Source organism: Oryctolagus cuniculus, chromosome 11 (genome assembly GCF_051225735.1).
Source record: "Oryctolagus cuniculus isolate XC-2025 breed Fujian yellow rabbit chromosome 11, ASM5122573v1, whole genome shotgun sequence".
Taxonomy (NCBI): Eukaryota; Metazoa; Chordata; class Mammalia; order Lagomorpha; family Leporidae; genus Oryctolagus; species Oryctolagus cuniculus.
The window spans coordinates 119,317,208-119,334,636 of NC_142877.1; the positions used below are offsets into that span (position 1 = coordinate 119,317,208).

The following is a 17,429-nucleotide window of genomic DNA, read 5'->3' on the forward strand; positions in this document are numbered from 1 at the left end:
TGGGACCGTGTGGAACCGGGGAAAGGATCCGACCATGGCGAGCGCTCGCTGACACCTCGCACAACCCTCTGGGGGCGGCACAGTGAAAGCCCCTGCTCTGCAGGCGAGAAGGAGGGGAGCGTGCAAGGGGGTGGAGGTCCGGCTTCAGACCCGGCCCCCCACCCCTCTGCTGCCGGGCTCCACTGCACACCAGGCACTACGGCCCCTCCGGACCAGGACTCCGTGGCCAACATGCGCCTGCCCCATCCCCTCAGGTCCATCTGCTTCTCCTTATCAACACTCCTTCTGCATGATCCGTGCATCCCACCTGCTCACGCCCCAGGTGACCACAGCAGCCAGAGCTGGGCCCATCAGAAGCCAGGAGCCAGGCACTTCCTTCGGGTCACCCATGCAGGTGCAGGGGCCCAAGTACTTGGGCCATCTTCCACTGCTTTCCCAGGCCACAGCAGGGAGCTGGATCAGAAGAGGAGCAGGGAGCAGCCGGGATAGAACCAGCGCCTGAATGGGATGCCGGCGCTGCAGGTGAAGGCTTAGCCTCCACACAGCGCCGGCTCCTACCCCTGCATCTCTAAATGACCCCAGGACCCTTCTTTGGAACAGACAGGGCTGGGGGGCGGAGGCGGAGCTGTGGCTCCTCCACTGCACAGCCTGCATCCAGTGCCTCCCGTGTGCCAGCTCTGGGGCCACGGCGGTGAGCGAGACCCCGTCCCCACTGCAGGGGAAAGCACACAGCAGGTGCCCTGAAGAAAACAAAGCTGAAAAGACGGGGTGAGCGGGAGACAAAGGGCCCCTCTGACCGAGTGTCCTCTGCACAGAGGCCCCAGGCTGAGGGCCGGGGGGCTTAGCCCCAGCCTGTGGCCCGAGGAGTAGGAGCTGGGCACATCCCAGGGTTGGCAGGGGGAAGGCGGGGGAGACCAGAGCGGCGTGTGTGGCGGGAGGCGGCCAGGCCAGGCTCAGAGACGGAGGCAAAGCCGACTGCACGGGGACTGGGGGCTGCGGTGAGGAGTCCGCTTCCAACTACAGAGAGCGGGGCCGGGAGCTGTGCTGGCAGGCAGACCCTCGCCGCACCGTGACAGCAGGAGACCGAGCCCTGCGCGAGACACCAAGCCACCCGCACTGAGCGAGGGCAGCCTGCTGACACCACTCCGGTCACAGCCAACCCACAGAAACACTGTTTCTAACCCTGAGAGAGTTCAAGGATGACACGCAAAGGCTGGGCTCAACGTCCCCCCGGCCCAGGCCTGCTTCAGCCCTGCTCCTGCCCAGCCGACGTCCCGCTGCCCAAACTCCACCTCGGTGCCTGCTCCACGAGGCCCCACCTGCGGCAGTCCCTCCCCAGGCGCTGACTCGCCGACTCCGGCTGCCTGCGGGTTAGGACTGCACATGTCGTCTTTATTTATTTATTTGACAGGCAGAGTGGACAGTGAGAGACAGAGAGAAAGGTCTTCCTTTGCCGTTGGTTCACCCTCCAATGGCTGCCGCGGCTGGCGCGCTGCGGCCGGCGCATCACGCTGATCTGAAGCCAGGAGCCAGGTGCTTCTCCTGGTCTCCCATGGGGTGCAGGGCCCAAGCACTTGGGCCATCCTCCACTGCCTCCCCGGGCCAGAGCATAGAGCTGGCCTGGAAGAGGAGCAACCGGGACAGAATCCGGCGCCCCGACTGGGACTAGAACCCGGTGTGCCGGCGCTGCAGGCAGAGGATTAGCCTAGTGAGCTGCAGAGCCGGCCTGAACGTGTCGTCTTAAACCCTCTCGCTTCCATCCCTCCTCCAGGCTTCTGTCTAGTTTGTTCTCTCATCAGACAATCCTTATCTTTTAAATGGAGCATTTATTAAAATGATGTGCTTAAATCTTAAAATCTATGTTGCCTGAAATTAATATACTCACTTCTGCTTTTTTTTTTAAATATTTTTTTTAAGATTTATTTATTTGGAAGTCAGAGTTACACAGAGAGAGGAGAGGCAGAGAGAAAGAGAGAGAGAGAGAGAGAGAGGTCCTCCATTTGCTAGTTCACTCCCCAGATGGCCACAATGGCCGGAGCTGCGCCGATCCGAAACCAGGAGCCAGGAGCTTCTTCCGGGTCTCCCACATGGGTGCAGGGGTCCAAGCACTTGGGCCATCTTCCACTGCTATCCCAGGCCATAGCAGAGAGCAGGACCAGAAGAGGAGCAGCCAGGACTCAAACTGGCACCCACACGGGATGCCGGCACTACAGGCAGTGGCATCACCCACTATGCCACAGCGCCAGCCTTCTTTCTTTGGCTTATTTTTATAAAGTATAATCTTTCCCTCCTTCTTCTCATGACCATTTTATATTTAATTTATATTACATTAAGTATGTCATTTAGTTTTAAAAACTCAACAGCTGGGGTTTTTATCTCCTCTGACAGTCTCCGTCCTTTAACGAGGTATTTGATCCCTTCACATTTAAAGTGATGGTACAAGGTGCATCTGGGTGTAGGTCTACATATTTACTGTACTTTTTTTTTTTAAGTTTGGTTCTAAAGTAGCCTGTACATGAAAATGAAGGTGGTGGGTTTTTTAAAGATTTAACTACTTATTTATTTGAGAGTAGAGACAGTGACAGATACACCTTCCATCCACTGGTTTACCTCCAAATGGCCACAGCAGGCAGGGCTGGGCCAGGCTGAAGCCAGGAGAGCCATCTGAGTCTTCCACACGCATGGCACAGGCCCAAGCACTCGATCCATCTCCCCTGCTTTCTCAGGCATTAGCAGGGAGGGAGCTGGATCTGAAGTGGAGCAGCTGGGACTCGAACCAGCACTCGCACGGGAGGCCAGTGTCACAGGCAGGCAGCAGCCTAACCTGCTGCACCATGACCCCAGGCCCCACATATTTATTTTGAATTCTTTATTTGTACTGCCGGTTCCTGAGTGATTTGAAAGGCAGAGTTACAGATGGGGAGAGAGAGGGGGAGAAGGGGAGAAGGGGAGGGAGGAGGACAGGGGAGGGGAGGGAGGGGAGAGGGAAGGGGAGGGGGAGGGAGAGAAGGAGAAGGAGAGGGAAGGGGAAAGGGAGAGGGAAGGGAGAGGAGAGGGAGGGGGGAGAGGGGGAGAGGGAGGGGGAGAGGGAAGGGGAGGGGGAGAGGGAGAGGGGGAGAGGGGGAGAAGGGGAGAAGGGGAGAGGGCAAGAAGGGGGGAGGGAGAGGGGGAGAGGGGGGAGGAGGAGGGGGGAGGGGGGAGAGGGGGAGGGAGGGGAGAAGGGGAGGGAGGGGGAGGAGGAGAGGGGGAGGGGGGAGAGGGGGAGGGAGGGGAGAAGGGGAGGGAGGGGAGAAGGGGAGGGAGGGGGAGGAGGAGAGGGGGAGGGGGAGGGGGAGAAGGGGAGGGAGGGGGAGAGGGGGAGGGGGGAGGGGGAGAAGGGGAGGGAGGGGGAGAGGGAAGGGGAGGGAGGGGAGAGGGGGGAGGAAGGGGAGAAGGGGAGGGAGGGGGAGAGGAGGAGGGGGGGAGAAGGGGAGGGAGGGGGAGAGGGAAGGAGAGGGAGAGAGGGGGAGGGGGGAGAGGGAGAGAGGGGGAGAAGGGGAGAGGAGGAGGGGGGGAGAAGGGGAGGGAGGAGGAGAGGGAAGGGGAGGGAGGGGGAGAGGGGAGGAGAGGGAGAGATGGAGGGAGGGGGAGAGGGAGAGGGGGAGAAGGGGAGGGAGGAGGAGAGGGAGGGGAGAGGGAGGGGGAGAGGGGGAGGGAGGAGGAGAGGGAAGGGGAGGGAGGGGGAGAGGGGGAGAGGGAGGGGGCGAAAGGGGAGGGAGGAGGAGAGGGAAGGGGAGGGAGGAGAGGGGGGAGAGGGAGGAGGGGGAGGGGGGAGGGGGGAGAGGGGAGAGGGGAGAGAGGGAGAAGGGGGAGAGGGGGAGGGGGGAGAGGGGAGAGGGGGGAGAGGGAGAAGGGGGAGAGGGGGAGAGGGGGAGAGAGCATCCTCCCTCCACTGGTTCACTCTGCAAATGACCACAACAGCCAGGTCTGGACCAGGCTGAGGTCGGGGGCTGGAACCCCAGCCTGGTCTTCCACACGAGTAGGAGGCCCAGGTACTTGGTCTTCCTCACTGCTTTCGCGCGTATCAGCAGGACACTAGCTCAGAGGTGGAGCAACCAGGACTCAAGTCAGCACTCCGAGATGGAATGCTGGCGTCCCGAGACAAGGCTCAGCGCCTGTGCCACAACACCTGCTCCGGCCTGCGCATTTGAAAAGTTCTTTCACGCTCCCCTCTGTTTGAAGCTAGACATTTTGTTTCTATACTTTGGAAGTTATCCTAAAAAATCACCACGTGCATACATAACATCTCAACGTACGACGGCGGTTGCTGTCTCTATGCACCTGCCAGCTAACAACTGCAGCTTGAGACTTTAGCCTGTTCATCACTCTTAGCTTACTGTTGTCTGATACAGTCTAATTAAAAGTCTTTCATTTAACAGATCCAGAAACCTTCGTGACCATTTTCTACACCAGTAACCACCGCTGTTTACCCACATCGTGCCGAGTTCTTCGCTCTTCGCTCCTGAAACCTGAGATCACGCGCCTTCTGCCTCCGCCACACCACCCAGGATCCGCGGGAGGCTCGCCACCGTGGTGTCGGTCTCAGAACGGTCTCCACTTCTCATTCTCAAATGCTCCCACTCGCTCGTGCTGCGTCTCTTTTTTTTTTTTTTTTTTTGACAGGCAGAGTGGACAGTGAGAGAGAGAGAGACAGAGAGAAAGGTCTTCCTTTTGCCGTTGGTTCACTCTCCAATGGCCGCCGCGGCCGGTGCACCGCGCTGATCTGATGGCAGGAGCCAGGTGCTTCTCCTGGTCTCCCATGGGGTGCAGGGCCCAAGCACTTGGGCCATCCTCCACTGCACTCCCGGGCCACAGCAGAGAGCTGGCCTGGAAGAGGGGCAACCGGGACAGAATCCGGCACCCCGACCGGGACTAGAACCTGGTGTGCCGGCGCCGCTAGGTGGAGGATTAGCCTAGTGAGCCGCGACGCCGGCCCATCGTGCTGCGTCTCTAATCTTCAGAACCTCAGTGTGAGCCGGACAGACTGAAGCGGCCTGGGGGCACACGGGTTCCAGTGGTGCACAGCTCGTTGGGCAGCTGCTCCGGCCGCTTGCTCCTCGGCGCGTGCAGCTCCAGGCCCGCCTCTCTGTGCTGCTCTCTCCCTGACCACAGCCGACCTGCCCAGAGCCCGCTTCAACCTGCGCTGTCCATCACCGTCCTGCCGCTGTTTCCTTCACGCCTTCGGGTCTGCGGCACCCGGCCAGGCAAACGAGGGCGGTCCCGCAGGCTCCGAGAACGCACAGAGCACCCACACAGCTGTCGGGTGCTCCCGAACTCAGAGGGGGGTCATCCTCAGAAAGCTCTGGAGAGCCTCCACCGAGGTCTGTACCGACGGTGACCCGAGGAGGGCGGAGTCACCAGTGCACCAAATGCGCCTCGGATGTGCAGGGGCCAGTGTCGGGCCGTGTGGCCGTGTCCTACACGCCCCCAGACAGAAGTCTCTGAAATCCCGTTTGCCCAGTGACGACGCTGCCTGTGTCATGGACGACTCAAGGGCCTCTGAGCTAGAAACCAGAGCCCGGTTTCCTCCACCAGCTCTCGAGGGCCACAAAGCCTCACCCCAGGGGCGGCGTCTGGCACAGCGGTTGAGATGCCCAGTCAGAGTCTCAGTTTCCCCACTTCTGATCCAGCTTCCCGCCAACGTGCACCGTGGGAGGCGGCAGTGACGGCTCAAGCACTCGGGTCCCTGCCACCCACACGGGAGAGCCTGACTGAGTTCCGGGCTCCTGGCTTTCGCCTGGCCCAGCCCTAGCTGTTGCAAGCATTTGGAGAGTGAACCGGCAGACAGATCTCTCTCTCTCTCTGTGTCTGTGTATCTTTCTCTACCTCTCTGTCAAATAAAAACAAGTATAAATTATTTAAAATGATAGAAATATAATTCCAGGCCATAACTATCTTCAGAAGCAAAACCACCACCATCAGGTACTTGGGAACGTTCTCAGTCTTCACGCGTGACCAGTTTCGGTAGGGCCAATGTGATGGTAGAAGACATGGTGAGGCCGGCGCCGCGGCTCACTAGGCTAATCCTCCGCCTAGCGGCACCGGCATACCGGGTTCTAGTCCCTGTCGGGGCGCCGGGTTCTGTCCCGGTTGCCCCTCTTCCAGGCCAGCTCTATGCTCTGGCCAGGGAGTGCAGTGGAGGATGGCCCAAGTGCTTGGGCCCTGCACCCCACAGGAGACCAGGAGAAGCACCTGGCTCCTGGTTTTGGATTAGCGCGGTGCGCCGGCAGCGGTGGCCATTGGAGGGTGAACCAACGGCAAAGGAAGACCTTTCTCTCTGTCTCTCTCACTGTCCACTCTGCCTGTCAAAAAAAAAAAAAAAAAAAAGAAGAAGAAGAAGAAGAAGAAGAAGAAGAAGACATGGCGAATCACTCTGACGTCAATGGCACCGGGTTCGAGCAGCATAAATGTGACTTCCCTTAGCAGAAGGGAGGTACTGTGGCCAGAATAAGCACCACCACCCCCTGGGGGCCGGCACAGGCGGTTAAGCTGCCGCCTGCAGGGAGGGTGTCTCATACGGGCGCTGCTCCAAGTCCCGGCCACGCCACCTCTGATCCACTCCCTGCTACTGTGCCTGGGAAAGCATGGAAGGTATCTGGGCTTCTGCACTCACGTGGGAGACCTAGATGGCCCAGCCCTGGCCACGCAGCCATTTGGGGAGTGAACCAGCAGACAGATCTCTGTCTGATCTGTTTCTTTCTCTCCCTTTCTCCGTGTTAATTCTGCCTGTCAAACAGATAAAATCAATCCTTAAAAAGAAAAGAAGTGGCACTGCCACAGGGTCAGGGGGTCTGAGCTGCAGCTCTGCCGGTGACCGGACTTGACCCCTGTCTCCTGACCTAGCAACTCAGCGCTCACGTGCTGCCTTCACGTCACAGGAGCTGATACGCAGAGATGACGCAGGACCTGGCTGACGGAGACCTAGCATAAACGCAGCAGGAAAAGGCACCTGGTGTCAGCGATGAGCGCACACTTCGGCAAGCAGCAGAGAGACTCCCGGGGCTGCAGCAGGAACAGCCGACTTTAGTTCTTACAGGCACGTCCAGGATTCCAAGAGGGAGGGTCCCTGGGGAGGCGGCGGCGGCCTGGCCCTCCCTCTCCCCACGGCCCTCAATACCCTCCCGTCCAGGCTCTCGCTCTGCAGCCCCCGTGACAGTCTGCACGGGCCTCCCTTCATACTCATCTGGGGCTTCCTGAGACTCTGGGCCAGGACACCGCCATGTTTGAACGCACCCTTCCAAAATGCAGGTGTTGCCCGAGTATGAAGAACGAGGCCTTTACGGGGTGCCTGGACCACGGGGTCCTCCTGTGGATGGGATTAGGGGCCGCTATACAGGCTGGGTGGAGCCAGCTGGCCCTGTCTCGACCTCTGCTGTCCACCCGTGAGGACGCAGCGAGAGGCCAGCACCGGCCTCCAGGGCCGGGAGGAGGGAACGGCTGTTCTTATAGACGGCCCAGGCCGGGGGCAGAGTGAGCCAGACGAAGACATCTCTCTCTGTGAACCCAGTTACAAGAACATCAGACCCTTTCTTCCCGTGTGTCACAGCTTGGCTACCTGTCCTCTGTCTCCTTGTCTCTCGATGCTGCATTCCGGAGACTTTTAAACATTTTTATATATTGAAAGGCAGAGCAAGAGAGGGAGGGAGAAGGGGTGCTAGGGGAGGGGACAGAGGGAGGGAGGGAGAGAAAGAGCGATTTCCATCTTCCATTCACTGGTTCACTACTAGGGACGGGCCAGACTGAAGCAAGAAGCCTGGAACTTAGCCTGGGCCTCTCACCTGAGAGCACTGAGCCCCCCCCAGGTGACGTCAGCACTGAGCCCTCCCCCTTCTCAGGTGACGTCAGCACTGAGCCCTCCCCCTTCTCAGGTGACGTCAGCACTGAGCCCTCCCCCTTCTCAGGTGATGTCAGCACTGAGCCCTCCCCCTTCTCAGGTGACGTCAGCACTGAGCCCTCCCCCTTCTCAGGTGATGTCAGCACTGAGCCCTCCCCCTTCTCATGGTGACGTTAGCACTGAGCCCTCCCCCTTCTCAGGTGACTTCAGCACTGAGCTGTCACCCCCCTTCTCATGGTGACGTTAGCACTGAGCCCTCCCCCTTCTCAGGTGACTTCAGCACTGAGCTGTCACCCCCCTTCTCAGGTGACGTCAGCACTGAGCCCTCCCCCTTCTCAGGTGACGTCAGCACTGAGCCCTCCCCCTTCTCAGGTGATGTCAGCACTGAGCCCTCCCCCTTCTCATGGTGACGTCAGCACTGAGCCCTCCCCCTTCTCAGGTGACTTCAGCACTGAGCTGTCACCCCCCTTCTCAGGTGATGTCAGCACTGAGTCCTCCCCCTTCTCAGGTGACGTCAGCACTGAGCTGTCACCCCCCTTCTCATGGTGACGTCAGCACTGAGCCCTCCCCCTTCTCAGGTGATGTCAGCACTGAGCCCCCCCCGGTGACGTCAGCACTGAGCTGTCACCCCCCCTTCTCAGGTGACGTCAGCACTGAGCCCTCCCCCTTCTCAGGTGATGTCAGCACTGAGCCCCCCCCGGTGACGTCAGCACTGAGCTGTCATTCCCCCTTCTCAGGTGACATCAGCACTGAGCCCTCCCCCCTTCTCAGATGACTTCAGCACTGAGCTGTCACCCCCCTTCTCAGGTGATGTCAGCACTGAGCCCTCCCCCTTCTCATGGTGACGTCAGCATTGAGCCCTCCCCCTTCTCATGGTGACGTCAGCACTGAGCCCTCCCCCTTCTCAGGTGACATCAGCACTGAGCCCTCCCCCCCTCAGGTGACATCAGCACTGAGCCCTCCCCCCTTCTCAGTTGACGTCAGCACTGAGCCCTCCCCCTTCTCATGGTGACGTCAGCACTGAGCCCTCCCCTCTTCTCATGGTGATGTCAGCACTGAGCCCCCCCCCCTCAGGTGACATCAGCACTGAGCCCTCCCCCCTTCTCATGGTGACATCAGCACTGAGCCCTCCCCCTTCTCATGGTGACATCAGCTATGAGCCCTCCCCCTTCTCAGGTGACATCAGCACTGAGCCCCCCCTTCTCAGGTGACATCAGCACTGAGCCGTCACCCCCTTCTCGTGGCGTCAGCACTGAGCCGTCACCCGCTACTTCTCGGGGTGACGTCAGCAGGAAGCTGAATCAGAAGCCAAGTGGGGACTGAAACCCAGGCCCCTGACTGGGGCCACAGCCTGCGCCTCAGGCAGCCTTGTCAGATCTACACCCGCCCCCCCCACCATGTCCTATGGATATTGATTTACCATTTTCACCTCTCCGCTGACTTTTTTAAATATAATGATCATGGCCGGCGCCGCGGCTCACTAGGCTAATCCTCCGCCTAGCGGCGCCGGCACACCGGGTTCTAGTCCCGGTCGGGGCGCCGGATTCTGTCCCGGTTGCCCCTCTTCCAGGCCAGCCCTCTGCTGTGGCCAGGGAGTGCAGTGGAGGATGGCCCAGGTGCTTGGGCCCTGCACCCCATGGGAGACCAGGAGAAGCACCTGGCTCCTGGCTCCTGCCATCGGATCAGCGCGGTGCGCCGGCCGCAGCGCGCCAACCGCGGTGGCCATTGGAGGGTGAACCAACGGCAAAAGAAGACCTTTCTCTCTGTCTCTCTCTCTCACTGTCCACTCTGCCTGTCAAAAAAAAAATATATATATATATAATGATCATATTTTTAGGACCAGAAATTCCATCTTGTGCCTCTTCTTTTGTATTTGTATTTTGAGTTCATTCTTTCAACGTACTCAGACCCTAGCTCCAGATGGCACCCCTGCCGGTCCCAGCGCTCCAGGTGCTCAGAGACGCATCTTACTGCCTGCTACCTCCGCTGCTCTGCAGCCCCACGGGAAGACGCCGTGCAGGTGGCCTGAGGCCACCCGGCACTTCACCTGTGGGCAGCGTGCAAGGCTGGGTGCAAGGAGGTTCGCCCGGTCTAGGGCCACTTTTCAGTTCCTAGCCTGAGACTTTGCAGACCACAGAGGAAGCATGAACTCAGGCTCAGACCTGCACGACGCTCAACGCGTCCTTCTAAATGTCCCCACTCACACGAGCACTGGAGCAGGTGCACTCCTCGCCGCACGCAAGGGCAGGGGCTCCAACCGTGGACGGCCGGCCCCCCGTCAGGTCCTTCCACCCTGGGCAGCCCCGACTGCCTCTTGTCCCCGTTACTCTACATGGCGGCAGACTTTGCTATGCAGATTCACCAGGATTTCTGGAAACCTCTCGGGGCAAGCACGGGCCTCCGGTGAGGCCCCTCCTCCACAGCCAACTTTCGCCCCCCGTTTGGCCTCTGACGGTGTCTCGCTTTGCTGCAGCTCAGTGATGTGCTGAAGGGGTGGGCACACGTGACCTCTCCCCCGCACCCTGTCTTCCATGGCTTACTGGGAAGAGAAGTCTGCATTCAGGCTGGTGCACCGTCCCCAGCGGTGAACGGAAGCCGGCCCAAGGAGCGAGTCAGACGTCTTTCAGACGTAGTTTCAATAGTTAGCCTTGTAGGCTTAAGAAAGTAACGTGCGAACGTTTTCATCTCAAATTGACCATCAGACTGGGGTTGCACACGAAGACAAGAGAGCTCTGCTGCATCTTCCAGGGGCTGGCTTTCCCAGCAAAGGATATTCAGATCGGGCTAGCGTCTGCTCACCCACCCCGCCCCACACAAGGGAGCGGTCTGAGGCCAGGAGCATGACCACGCAGAACCCACGGCCACCACTCCTTTCCAACGCGGCTGGTGGTCACCGGAGCATTCGCTGAGCCCAGCACAAAGCCCCGCCCCACGGTGGGGGGGGGGTGCTCCGTCATTCCTGTGGGAGCTGGGGCGCCAGCTCTGCTTTTCCAACTGCGACACAGGCCAGCAGTCAGCGTCGTGACCGCTCCCGGTGCCCAGCTCAGCGTGCGAAGGGCTCCCGCTCCCCCTGCTGCACTAATCGCCCCTCCAGGGCGGAGCCGCACCCCTGGCGCGCGCCCCCCGGTAGTGCTGACGGCAGAGTCCGCTCACAGGCCTGGATGGAACGCGCCTATCACTGCTCACGCGCTCCTGAGGGGCAAGGCTCACCGTGGGAGAAGCGCAGGCGACCCTTCCCGAGTCACACACCGGATCCGAGAATCCCAGTGCTGACGGGGGCGTTAAAGGTCACTCTCCAACCCCGGACTCTGCAGACAAGGCCGTGAGCCCCGGGCTGATGCCAGAACAACCGGGGAGAAGGGCAGCACGCCCAGGGCCGGCACGGAACACGCATGTCCAGCCGCCAAGGCGAGAGCCCTCAACGGTGAGCAACACGCTTTCCACTCGGCATCGCGGTGTGTTTACCTCAAGATCAAATCCACTGTGCGCTTCCTCTGGCTTTCACCCGCTACTGTGCGTGGCACTACACTGTCAGGTTCCTACTCTGGAAGGTACGCGGCACAGCAGCTGGAATCCCCCCCGGGGCTGATCCCCCCACACCCGCGTGAGCGCGCGCCACCCCCCCTCTCCGAACTCCCGCAGGTGCGACCAGCTCCGCCGCCCTCGGCTCTCGGCCCCTGCTCCTCACGTTTTCCCCAGGCGAGCGGCACACTCACCTCTTTGTAACACTGACATTCAGGTCAATTCTGCCGAACTTGGACAGGAACTCGGGGTACGGCACAGCACCAGAGCTGGTGAGAGGGATCTGCATTCAAACAAGAAGACAGACAGCAGGTCAGAGCGCGCAGGCGCGGTGCAGCGGGCCCCCGAGTCACAGCTTTCACGGACGGGCGATGCCCTCCGCGACAGCACAGCCTATCAGACGTGGACAACTACTCCACCCGCCTGTATGAACTGACACACGCTCGGCAAACCACGTGTCGGGGGCATCCTGGGGCGCCAGTCTGTGCCCAGGCCAGAGCCAACAAGCCGCTCCCCAAAGCATCTGAGACCTAAATCTAGCTAAAGCAGGGTCCACCTAAGAATTAAGCCAGCAGAAATGGATTCCAGTACGTGGTAGAGCACAATTTTACACTGAGTGCCCCGTGAGCCCTCCGCGCTCTCACATCCACGCAGTTCAGTGGGGGGAAGGTTGATTTATTTGTTATTTATTTGAAAGGCAAAAAGAGCCAGAGAGATCCTCCATGCACCAGTTCACACCTCTAATGCCTGCAACAGCCAGAGCTGAGCCAGGCTGAAGCCAGGAGCCAGGAGCTTGATCCAGGTCTCCCAGGTGAGTGGCAAGGGCCCGACTTCTTAGTTCCCGCCCGCTGTCTCCCAGGGTTGCAGCAGCAGGAAGCCGGGATCAGGAGCAGAGCAGGCACTTGAACCCTGCGACCCTGACATGGGAGGGGCGCGGCCCACGTGGCACCTCAGCCACCGTGCCTGCTCCTGGGTACGGTTCTAAGGTAGAGAAGGTCATTTCTAAATAAAGGACAGTATTAGGTCAAGGGGGTCAAAAGAGAATGCAAACCAATTGAAAGCCCCATCTCAGCGTGCGACTGACAGGGCTGTGTCCCAGAGCCGTTCCTACGCCCAGGAGACGCCCACGGAGCGCAGCTGCGGCGGAAACCCTGGCCCCTCGGAGCGCGGCGCCCCACAGACGAGGGGGAGGCTGCGGGGGAGCGAGCCCGGCTCTCCGCGCGTCCACGCAGGGCACTACTCGTCATTCTTGCTGTTTTTCTACAGGCTTGAAGTTATCTCTAAATAAAAAGTTTAAATGTTTAATGAGAATAATTTTTTCCCCAGAAACATCATGAATCTAAAGCAGAACACATGCTGGATGTGGAACTATTTTTGTTTATTTATTTGAAAGAGTTATTGTCAGGGGTAGACAGAGCAAGATCAATCTTCCATCAGCTGCTTCACTCCCCAGATGGCTGCAGCAGCCAGGGCGGGGGCAGGCCGACGCCAGGAGCCGGGAGCTTCTTCCGTGTCTCCCACATGTGAGCCGTCTTCCACTGCTTTCCCAGGCCATCGGCAGGGGGCTGGATCAGAAGTGGAGCAGCTGGGACTCGAAGCGCGGCTCACATGGGACGCTGGCGGTGAGGGCAGTCGCTTTACCTGCTACGCCCCAGCGTCGGTCCCCGAGTGTCCGTGGATTCTGTGGAGTTTCTCCCACATACAGAGAGCCATCTCCCATGCAGCCGAACGGCCTGCAGGTGCACCCAAGCAGGGCTAGGTGCTCACGGCGCCCTTAAAACCCAGCCTCCAAGCCTCGTGTGGCCGGAGGACACAGGGAAGGGGCAGGGGCACGGGGAGGCCGGCTCTGGGGCGCACTTGCTGCAGGGGGTTCCGAGTAAACGCTGGGTGCTCCCTGGTCTCTCAGGACAGGGACAGGTGACCAAGCGCTCTCCTGGCCCTGAAGGCCACACCCACGAGTGAGGTGGGAAGAAACGCCTGCTCACCCAGGCGCTCAACAAACAGCCACAGGCCCCTCCCAGCCCGTCACAGGTGGCCCTCACCACTCACCTGTACCTTCGCAGGGGAGGGTGAGCACCTCGTGTGGTGCAGGGACAGGACAGGACTCTCCTGGGATGGACCCCACCCACCAACCCACCCTCTTTAAATAAACAGTCTACACTGCCATGTGCACGCTGAGGCTACATTTCATTTAAAAAAAAAAATCCTCCCGACTCCTACTGGACACGGAGGTCGGGGTGGCTTCCGGGCACGGCCCCCCAGCCTCCCCACCCTGCTGCAGCGTCAAGACGCCCTGATGCAGGTCTTGGAATAAAAGGAACGCGAAAGCAAACTCGCGTCACAGCTGTAAACGTCTCAAGGACTCGGGGGAGCTCCCATGACACCTTGCATGAGTTCCTAAGCCTCCAGTTAGGCTCACGCTGGCCCCTGGCCAAGAAGAGCTGTGTGACCACGTGGACTGGGCCCAAGACCACCAGGAGCAGCCCCGGTCCCCCTGTGCAGACCCCACACACAGGGTCCAGGACTGACCACCGAGACCTGTTTTTTTTTTTTTTTTTAAGATTTATTTATTTGAAAGACAGAGTTACAGTGAGAGGTAGAGACAGAGAGAGAGGTCTTCCATCCGCTGGGTCACTCCCCAGATGGCCGCAATGGCCGGAGCTGAGCCAATCCGAAGCCAGGAGCCAGGAGCTTCTTCTGGGTCTCCCACATGGACAGGGGCCCAAGGACTTGGGTCATCTGCCACTGCTTTCCCAGGCCATAGCAGAGAGCTGGATCAGAAGAGGAGCAGCCGGGACTAGAACCAGCACCCATAAGGGATGCCGGCGCTGCAGGCCAGGGCATTAACCCACTGCGCCACAGCCAGCCCCCCAGACCTGTTTTCAAAAAGCCTTTCGGTGACTTCTAAAGACAGAAGCGGCTAAAAGGACACATTTCACACGGGCTGACTTTTCTCCTGCTGCAGAGCTGGTCAGCCCGTGAAGACTCAAAACTTGTAAATTAGCGCTAGATCAGGACTACAAGGACACACAGCAGGAAATGATGCTTACAAGGAAGCCGACGCAACGTCCCTGCAAAGTGAGAGGGCGTCGCCCAATGACAAGGCAGCTCCGAGGTCCTGCGGGAGACCCGCCCACGGGGCACAGAGCCACGCCACGGACTGCCGCTCCGCTCCGCAAAGGAACGCGGAGCCGACTCTCCCACAGCCTGGGGAGCCCGTGAGCACGCCGAGTGACAGGAGCCACGCACATCGCAGGATCCCGCCCACAGGCAGCGTCCAGCGTCTGCAGCAACAGGCGGCCGGCAGGACATAGCCCCCTGGTTTCTGGTTTGGGCGGGGGTAAGTGAAGAGTAACGGCTAGCGAGTGCAGGGTTTCTTTTCAGGATGACACGAATGTTCCCAAATCAGCGGTGATGGTGGCACAACCTGGTGAAAACGTTAAAAACACAGGCTGGCGCTATGGCACAGCAGGTTAAAGCCCCAGGCCGGCATCCCATATGGGCGCCAGTTCAAGTCCTGCTGCTCCACTTCTGATCCAGCTCTCTGCTGTGGCCTGGGAAAGCAGTGGAAGATGGCCCAAGTGCTTGGGCCCTATATGGGAGACCCGGAGGAAGCTCCTGGCTCCTGGCTTCGCATCAGCCCAACTCCGGCTGTTATGGTCATTTGGGGAGCAAACCAGCAGATGGAAGACCTCTCTCTCTCTCCCTCTCTGGCTGTACCTCTCTCTGTAATTCTTTCAAGTAAATAAATCTTTTTTAAAAAAATGTTAAAAAAAACATTTATTCACATTAAAAGGTTGGATTTCATGATATGTAAATGACATATTAATACAGCTATTATTAAAAAACGTACAGGGAACGTGAAAATAATTAGTATCCAGAACTCATGCAACTCTCGACATGGACACAGGTGGGGAGGCAGATTCTCGGTCCCCCCTCCCTTCCCGTCTCCCTTCCCAATTCAATCTGAAAGCCATGAAGGGGCCGAGGGCCTGCGGGGGGTGTGGGGTGAAGCCGGGGTGTCAGGGGGCACTCACGTGGGGCAGGGCAGGTGCTGGAGGGGCCCGGTCAGACAAGTAAATATGCCGAGGGTGACAGAGGCCAAGGTTCTAGACCACAGAACGGGAGAACCAGAACAGACTCCGCAGTGCTGGGGTAGAGTCGCGGTGGCGTTGGTGTGAACTTCAATAGGGGTATGTGTGTGTGTGCATGTGCATGGGTGTACATGCGTGTGCATATGTGCGTGTATGTGTGTACATGTGTGTGTTGCCTGTATGTGTACGTGTGTGCATGCATGTGTGTATGTGCATACACGTATGTGTGCGTGCGTGTGCATGTGTGTACATGTGTGTGCATGGGTGTGCGTGTATGTGTGTATTCACATGTGTGTGCGCATGCATGTGTGTGCGTGTGTGTGCATATGTAAAAGGAACTGTATCCCCTGGAGCTCTGCCTGCTGACAGCACACGGAGCCAGGACAACAGGATGGCCCTGGTGCCCGGAACCTGGCTTCTCAATCCCTTTCCATTCAAAGGATCCAGAGTTCTTTGAAGGAATGGGTCATTCCAGAACCAACACAAGGAAACACGGATAAGCACAGACTCACTCAAAGAAGCACGGGGACACAGCAACAGAACCCAGAACCCTGGACGCGGCTCCGACGATCCAGACAGACACCGTTTAAATATCCAGAAAAACACCAACGTCACGGACCCTGTCCCTCTGAACTGGAAACCCCGAGTCCCTGCGAATACACAGAGAGTAAATGAACGGAACAAGTCTCACAGTTGTTCTCCCAGAATACGACTGACCACAGAGTGGACTCTGGGAGAGCCGGGGCTACCCCACTGTGGCCGAGGGGCAAGCTGACGTCACGTGCAGCAGTGCCATGCACGGAGAAGCATACAGCAGCGCCGCTGTGGCACTCCTGCCAAGGCCACAGAGAAACCCAGGGCCCGCGCTGCGGGGTAGCGGGTAAAGCCGCTGCCTGCAGTGCCAGCATCCCATATGGCCGCTGGTTCAAATCCAGCTGCTCCACTTCTGAGCCAGCTCCCTGCTAACTGCCTGGAAGGCAGCAAACGATGACCCAGGTCCTTGGGTCCCTGCACCCGTGTGGGAGATCCGGAAGAAACTCCAGGGTCTTGACTTCAGATTGGCACAGCTCCAGGCATTGAGGCCATTTGGGGCATGAACCAGCAGATGGAAGATCAATCGATCTCTCACTCTCTCTGCCTCTGCCTCTCTGTAACTCTGCCTTTCAAATAAATCTTAAAAAAAAAAAAAAAAAAGAATGAAAGAAAGAAAGAAAGAAACCCCAGACACACCCAAACTAGGCACAAGCTACAAAATTACAGGTCCCCAACCTTCAAACAGTTCAGGTCTGGAACACCAAGAGAAAGGAAACACCTGGACTGAGGGACGGACCAGGAACCGCAATGCACAGCTCTGAGCTGCATCCCACGAGGCGTCCGGGGGCAGCTGGCGGGGCCTGGGGCCGGCGGGAGAGCTGGGTCAGGGTGCGTGGACTGCAGTGGTCAGGGTGCTCCTTGAAGGAAACGAGCCCGCAGCGCTTGCTGGGACAGGGTGTCCCCCCAGTAACTCTGCGATTGCCTTCAAAACGATTCAGCATGGCCAGCGCCACGGCTCACTAGGCTAATCCTCTGCCTTGCGGCGCTGGCATACCAGGTTCTAGACCTGGTCGGGGCGACGGATTCTGTCCCGGTTGCCCCTCTTCCAGGCCAGCTCTCTGCTGTGGCCAGGGAGTGCAGTGGAGGATGGCCCAAGTGCTTGGGCCCTGCACCCCATGGGAGACCAGGAGAAGCACCTGGCTCCTGCCATCGGATCAGCGCGGTGCACCGGCCGCAGCACGCCGGCCGTGGTGGCCATTGGAGGGTGAACCAACGGCAAAAGGAAGACCTTTCTCTCTGTCTCTCTCTCTCACTGTCCACTCTGTCTGTCAAAAAAAAAAAAAAAAAAAAGATTCAGCAGGGGCTGGCATTCTGAGGTAGCCGGTGAAGCTGCCGCCTGCAACCCC

At 59.0% G+C, this 17,429-nt stretch overlaps 1 protein-coding gene across 5 annotated transcripts in view; it reads right to left on the reverse strand.

Annotated features, from left to right (window-relative positions):
* The window catches only part of EFCAB6 (EF-hand calcium binding domain 6), a 231,497-nt gene that overhangs the window by 179,229 nt on the left and 34,839 nt on the right, over window positions 1–17,429 (reverse strand). For all 5 annotated transcript variants that reach the window (XM_089307706.1, XM_070053016.2, XM_070053015.2 and 2 more), the window contains exon 5: window positions 11,590–11,678. In XM_089307706.1, coding sequence (XP_089163832.1) covers window positions 11,590–11,678 — 89 coding nt within the window. The remainder of the gene's footprint in view (window positions 1–11,589; window positions 11,679–17,429) is intronic.